The following is a 7,324-nucleotide window of genomic DNA, read 5'->3' as shown; positions in this document are numbered from 1 at the left end:
ATCAGTTCAGAGTTATGGTGCGTAAAGTTATCGATGCTGGTCAGAAGTCTAATTGTTGGAGGGTAATAACATTTCCAGAGCACAGATTGGAGCTGCAGTGCCAGGTACAAAGAAGTTGCTGGAAACGCAAGGCAGGTCTGCCTGCATCTGTGCAAGGGGAAATATTTAACACTTCAAGCCCAATGACTGGGAGGGGGAAGGGGGAAGGGGGAAGGGGGAAGGGGGCAGCTTTCCACAGAGCGTGAACAAAGGACGCAGTTCTGACATTTGGAGGCCAGACGGGGTCTCAGTGACGTTCCGTCGTGAAGGAGGAGCCGAGCGTTGTCAGGCTGGAAAGGGGCGGGGCCCGATGGCGTGCGCGCGGGGAGGCGGGGTTTGGTGACGTCGAGCCGGGCCGGGCCGGGCCGGCCGGCTGGCGAGCGCGCGCGCGCGCGGTTGTCGCCTGGCCGTGTTGTGTGAAGCCGGATGGGGAAGCGCGGACTTCGGTGCCGTGGTTAGAGTTGACGGGGGTGGGTACTCGAGCAGCCCAGCTGAAGATGGCGGAGGCCCAAGTGCCGGTGCTGTTCTGCTTCTCGTCCTTCTGCCGGCCGTGCGCCGTGCCCGCCGGCTCGGGCCACGAGGTGCTGATCCAGAAGTTCCTGGCGCTGTACGGGGGCTTGATCGGCGTGCATCGGAAGTTCGTCATCCAGCAGTATTCGGCCGAATGGGGCGAGTACATCGACCTGCCCAAAGGGTTTGCCGTCACCGAGAGGTGCAAACTCCGGCTGGTCTCGCTGCAGGTGCCGGTGAGTACCGACGGTCCGGGAGCGGCTGCGCCCGTCGGATCAAACCGCTAGTGCGGTCCAAGTGCTGAATTAATATCAGTGCCACGGGAAATAGGCTTGCACTGGGGTTTGCAAGTAACAAGTGTAGTGCCGCTCGCATCAACTGGTTGCAATCTCAGTCAGTGTGAGATGTGGCTCTGCATACAAAGTGGCGTGTCTGTTGTCTTCCGCGTAGTCGCGCTACGCAGGTAAAGCTCGTCAAGAAAGCAGCAGCTTTTTTCGTTTCCCTACTTACATCATTCGCATTGTATTTTAGTACTGAATGTGAATGTGACTTAGCTTTGTTCAAAAAAGGTGGTTATGCTGATGATTCTTATTTTGTTCAAAAAAGTCGGCATCTATCAGCAGAGCTGATTTTAAGTATGGCTATGTGATTGCGTTAAGTATGCCGCTCTGTGCATTGCCCGTATTGCTCTGTCTCCAAACGCGAAGCTTTTGCGTCTAGACAAAGGTACCAGAGTTTGATGGAGCTGCGTACTGTATACATACAAATCACTTCCTTCAAAATGTGCGAAGGATTATTAGTTTAACCTAATGAAATAATTGAAAAAATAGTAACACGTTTTCATTAATTAACATTGTAATAATGCTAATTGCTAAAATTACACCCATACAGTAAGCAGTTCTCTACCCAAAAACAACGCATGAGATTTATTTTAGCCAATATTCATTCTTCCAGACTTTCAATTGATTAGAAAACTGCAGCAATCTCCATTTCTCAGTCTGGTCATGGTGCAGTGACAGATGTGAACGATTCACACTTCCATTTACTAATGCAGCTGAAGCTGATCTGGGTACAGATGCTCTGGAGTGATGAATCTAATTTGTATAGACCATGTAGATTTTATACAAAGCCTGTTTAATCGTTTTTTTTAATAACCTGCATATGATCGTCTAATTTCATTTTTGAGATGTGAATGGATTTCAGAATTCAAAATATTTTTGAGATTTTATATGTCCCACCATTTACTTATTCTAAAGATTTAGTACTTGACATAGAACAACGTAGTAATTAGTTGTAATGAGATAGCAATGCATCAGAAATGTAGAACTTCATTCAAAATTCATGAAATGAGTTCAAGAAAAAATAGATTTGATTACTGACTTCATTGGGCTGTTGGTAATTTTTTTAATATCTGATGGTGAGGCATGAATAGTATGGTTTAACTTTTATTACCATGGTGGACAAATGTATTTTAATATACATTTTGATATTTCATAGAATGACATCTATATTTAAATTTTAGTACTAAATTACAATAATTTACTCTATTTTCCCCCAGTAGTTTCAGTGTGTGATATTGCTATGTTGCTAACATCAATGATTTGATCAGATGTTCAGTTCATGTATCATTTAATGTACTGAAATTGAAGATATAGTCCAGTACTACACAGGAACAGACCCTTCACCCATAATATCTGTCCTGAGCACAGACAAATTCAAATTAAATCCTTACTGCCTATATATTATTCATACCTCTCTGTTCCGTGAATATTCATGTGCCAATCTAAAAATCTCTTAAATGCCTCTACCACTGGCAGCTCATTTCAGGTACCTACCATCCCATGTAAGATAACAACTTGTACTGCACATCTCCTTTAAACTTCTCCTTTCACCATAAATGCTACCTGTCATTATTTGACATTTCTACTCTGGGGAGAAAAGATTATGACATCTACTCTATCGTTGCCTCATGAATTTTTATCATGACTGTCCTCAGCCTCTGATGCTCCACATTTGAATTGAACATAATGCACCAACTGTGGTCTAATCAAATTGTATATAGCTGCAATATTACTTCCTTACTCTTCTTGGATTAATGCCCTCAAGACAATTTGTATTAAACAGTGACAGAACTAAGAATAAAGTTGCATCAATGTGGAAGAAAGTTCTCAAAAAATTTAATTGTTTCACCTAAAAAAAAGGCTGAAGGGGAAATCTGGTTGGTAAATGGAGAAGCAAGCCAAAAGGGCGCATACAAAAATGAATGAGGATGTCTGCTATGGCTGATAATCTGTTTTGATACCGTTTTTCTGTCATATCCACATATTCCTTGATTCCTTTAATAACCATTAATCTGTCAACTTCAGTTTTGAATACATGAAGAAATTTCTCCCCATTGCGGAGCTAAGTGGCCTACCCCTTAATTTGAAACTGTGATCCCTTGACCTAGAAAAATATTCTTCCTATTATATAGAAATATTCTCTTGAGCTCTATTGAGTCTTTGCAGGTGTGCTCAATGTGGGGAAGGCTTTGCCTGTGATGGACTGGAGTGTAGACATTTTTCTTGGGCATTGGTGTTTCCATACCAGGCTGTGGTGCAACTCGTCAGGATACTCCCCATTGTGCATCTACAATCACTGGCCATTTTATTAGGAACAGAAGGTACTTCCCTTCAACCATCTGACTCCTGAACCAATGTAAATAACTTTAATCACATCAACTCTGAGCAGATTCTACAACCCATGGACTGACTTTCACGGACTTTATAACTCGTATTCTCAGTATTTGTTTACTTTTGCACATTGGTTGGTTGTCACTCTTTGTGTTTCTCTGTTTTCCAGTGAATGTCTGCGAGTATGTCAATCTCAAGGTAGTTAATGGTGATATATACGTCCTTTGATAATAAATATACTTTGAATTTTACAACTTTTGAATCAGTGCCACTCCATGCTGTGTGAACTACAACTTTTCTCACATCGGTTTCTGTGTCTAAATTCAGGAGAAACCCCTGCATCCAGGGCTGTGTTCTTATCAAACTGACTGGACATCCAATTGTACACATGGGACATGAGGAAAGAAAGAGCATTGTAGCATTCTAAACATTTTTTAAAAGACTTTGAATATTTAATTTCAATTAGATGAAAACTGCAATACCATTCCGTAAACAACAAAAGTGAAGTCACTTTATAATTTTGAAATATTTATCTGAAAACATTGCAGTCTGCATCATAGAATTTTATAACCAAAAGGTTTGTTAAACTTGCTATCCTATTTCAAAATTCATTCACAGCCCATATTTTTCTAAATGCATAATTTTGAAAGCAATTTGTAAAAGGAACTGTTTATCTAAACTACAGGAACTCTAGCTCACTCAGTCAATGATTTCTTGAGATTATTAGGCCGGAAGAGTCTGGAAAAGCAGCACATCTGTTAAGATAAGCTGGATTATTGACAGCAGCTTCAGGATTTCTGAGCTTCGATCATGTATGTGGAAAAATGCTGCAGCTGCTGTAAGTTTTATAGTACAATAATGCAAATTTCTGACATTTTTATTGTCAGAATCGTAACCAAATGTACCCAAGCAAATTACATGAAATAAGATAATGTTATGCCACAGTTCTGCCTACCTCACTGCACAGTTTTATTGACATTTTAAGTGACTCCAGCTTCTTGTGCTGTGAGGTGCTAGCAAACCCAGTTTTTTGGTGAATTCTTCAAATATAGTTGGACACAGGTCCCTTAAAAATTCGTACTACACATGAGAAGACCTGCTATGGCTCCACAATTCTTCATATCTGCTTGATTATATTTTGGAGAATGCTTTACGCTTGTCCTCTCACCTAGTGCTGATTTAATTATCATAAGAGCCATATGCTATAATTGTACCAAATAAATATCTATGGAGACTTGTAAATTAATTAACTCTGGTCTTTGCAAAGGCTGATTATTTGTAATGCAATGGACCCAGTAGAAATATAACCTGTACGTAATGAATTTGTTTGTAGCATTTAAATTGATAAGAGGCATGGGCTGTATGTATTAAAGACTTGTTTATAATTAAACAGCATTAGTAAACAATCACAAAGCACTTCTGGACTATTATGGTATTTTTTATTTGTAACCTTAAAATTGTTGTTGGTACTAGCTACTCAGTATTTTTTTTTAACTAGTACCTTAAATATTTTGATATTCATAAGATTTAATTTTCCCTTTGAAGATGGACATTTTTGAACAGAGGCATAGTTTCCTAATAATTTGATTAATCCCTGTTATATTTGGGTAGCTGGCGGTGGCGTAGTGGCATCAGCACCGGACGTCAGAGTGAAGGCTCCTGAATTCGAATCCAGCCAGCCCCCTTGCATGCTTTCCATCCGTGCTGGGTCGAGCATCGAGTTGGCAACTCAGCCTCGTAAAAGTAAGAATGCCTGCTAAAAAAACACCATCACAATGGCGTTTCTCCCCCCCCCCCCCCAAAACTGGGTGCCACAGAGGGTAGTGTGACACTAGTACTGCCCACGGCGTTCTGGAGTTCAAAATTCAATTCTAGTGCCCTTCTGTAAGGAGACTGCACAACATCTTCCCCATGAATGAGTGGATTATCCCCCCCATGCTCCAGTTTCCTCACACAGTCCAAAGATGTAGCATGTTTGTTAATTGGACATTGTAAATTGTCCTGTGATTAGGTTAGCGTTAATTGGTTGTGGGGTTGCTGTGGTGGCGTGGCTGGAAGGGCCCACTAAATAAATAATATTTGTTCATTTCTTCTTTTTCACTCGTTTTGCAGCACAGGTGACTTGCACATCCAGCAACTAAATCATTAAGTCTTGTTTTTCTCAACAATATATAAGGTAGCACCTTTTCTTCAGTAATCATTTTCTCGCCAAAAAATTTCCTATTAAAATTCGATCAACTGACACTAGAGCGATAAACATGAATTCCCCACTGTATTGGCATGCTTTGCACCTGACAATCAGTGAAGCTGTAATGAACTGGAATCTTCAGTTGCTTGTTTGAACATGCACCTAATTATCAGTCCCCTTGTTTTCAATCCTGTGATTCTAATGTATGTTCAGTAGTCTGTTTAATTCTTTACTGGAATTCTATTTGTGTGCAATTTATCTTTTGTTGCAAATTTGTGAACTGTAATAAATGCAAATGAAATGGAAAAATGTAGTTTGTAAGCATTTGTATTGACGGTGCAGTTGCAATGTTTTTGATGATTAATAATTGTTTCTCTTCTATACTGTACAATTTCCTGTCGGTGAGGAGAATCTGGTGAGGTTTTCTTTTGTAGTTCATCAAGGGAAACCATGCAAGATCTAGGGAATTACACACTTATTTGAAGGCTGCGCCAAAAACAATTTAAAGGTAGTAGATTAATGAAGTTCCTTTATGTTACTCATGATTATTCAGTCCTTAAAATCTAAGTAACCACCATATCCAACATAAAATCCAGAGTAAACTTTTTGTTACTAAAAGAGCATTGAGAACAGGCCACTTATTACCATTGATTTAAATGGAATGGATGTTTTTAAAGAGGCACTGACAACCATATGGTGGGCAAAGTTTAGGGTGAGGGAGAATGTGGAATAAATCATAAGATTAATGCATGTAAATGAGCAATTTCACCCAATGGAAAGAAGGTCAAGTGGTCTAGCATGGACTGATTCTTCTGAATGAGCAAACTCATTAGTATAAAATACTATGCATTAATCTCATAAATCTGCCCTGCAGTCAGAAGAGAAGGAGAGCTTTCATCCATTTGGAATGATCTGAACAACTTCCTCATTTTGTACGGGGAAAAAACTGTGGCTCAGTAATTTACCTTGCAGATAGCTTGCCAATTAGTTTCAAATGAATACCGCACTGAATTTCACAGGATCAAAACTAATCATCTTTCAAAGCACCTTGAATATCTTATGTAGGAGGAAGTTGGCACTCTCAATTTTAAGCTAGATTCTTAATATCAGCTGTAAAAAAAACTTTGAAGAGAATGCTGCTCTATACCTAAAATGCTTTTGGCTAACTGTCATATTATTTCTTTGAGAGGTCTTGTGTTTAATATACAGGCAGTCCCCGGGTTATGAATGAGTTCTATTCCTGAGTCCGTCTTTAAGTCGGATTTGTACACAAGTTGGAACAGCTACATCTGGTATTATTTAGTGTCAGTTAGTCAAATGTTTATCTTAGTATATAGTATATATTTTACCTTTCTATGCATATAAAACACTTAAGAAACTTACATATTTCAATAATTAAACCACTGCGTTGCTTAGTAATAATTGTAGCTCTCATCAGGGCAGGGCCTTTCACATACTCCATTATTCTCACTTTATCCTCTAAAATTGTTCTGATCGTTGACTGACTGTAGCCTAACGCTTTTCCAATGACTGATGGCATTTCAGCTCTTTCCGACTGCTTCATTATTTCCACTTTATTTTCAGTCGTGATTGTTTTCCATCAACGGAACAGAAACACTGCAGATTCAGCAGCAGTGAGTTTTCCCCGGGTCCTAAAGTCTACCGCACTGAGACAGGTTAGGTGGGACAAGTGCAGGCAGTGCTGACCGGAAAAGTGGGGGTGTGTGGTCAAGTTGAATCTTGCTAAGAAAAATTTAAACCAAATACAAAGTTACACACTCAACACAGTGTCAATGGCAACGACTTAAAATGGCGGATGGCATCATGATCCAACTTTAAACAGCAGACGGCGCCGTGATCTGACTTAAAATAGCAGACAGCATTCTCCATCCTCGGTTCGTAAGTCGGAAGTTCG

The 7,324-nt window shown here is 39.9% G+C and overlaps 1 protein-coding gene across 1 annotated transcript in view; it reads left to right on the top strand.

The window, feature by feature from the left end:
- Window positions 1–383: 383 nt before the first annotated feature.
- isoc1 (isochorismatase domain containing 1) overlaps window positions 384–7,324 on the top strand; it is a 33,688-nt gene continuing 26,747 nt past the window's right edge. Inside the window, exon 1 of the mRNA XM_059969942.1 lies at window positions 384–785. Within this exon, the coding sequence (XP_059825925.1) occupies window positions 537–785 (249 nt within the window). The 5' untranslated portion in view covers window positions 384–536. The remainder of the gene's footprint in view (window positions 786–7,324) is intronic.

Source organism: Hypanus sabinus, chromosome 5 (genome assembly GCF_030144855.1).
Source record: "Hypanus sabinus isolate sHypSab1 chromosome 5, sHypSab1.hap1, whole genome shotgun sequence".
NCBI lineage: Eukaryota > Metazoa > Chordata > Chondrichthyes > Myliobatiformes > Dasyatidae > Hypanus > Hypanus sabinus.
Note: the sequence above shows the minus strand (reverse complement) of the source record. Positions and strands in the feature narration are given on the sequence as shown.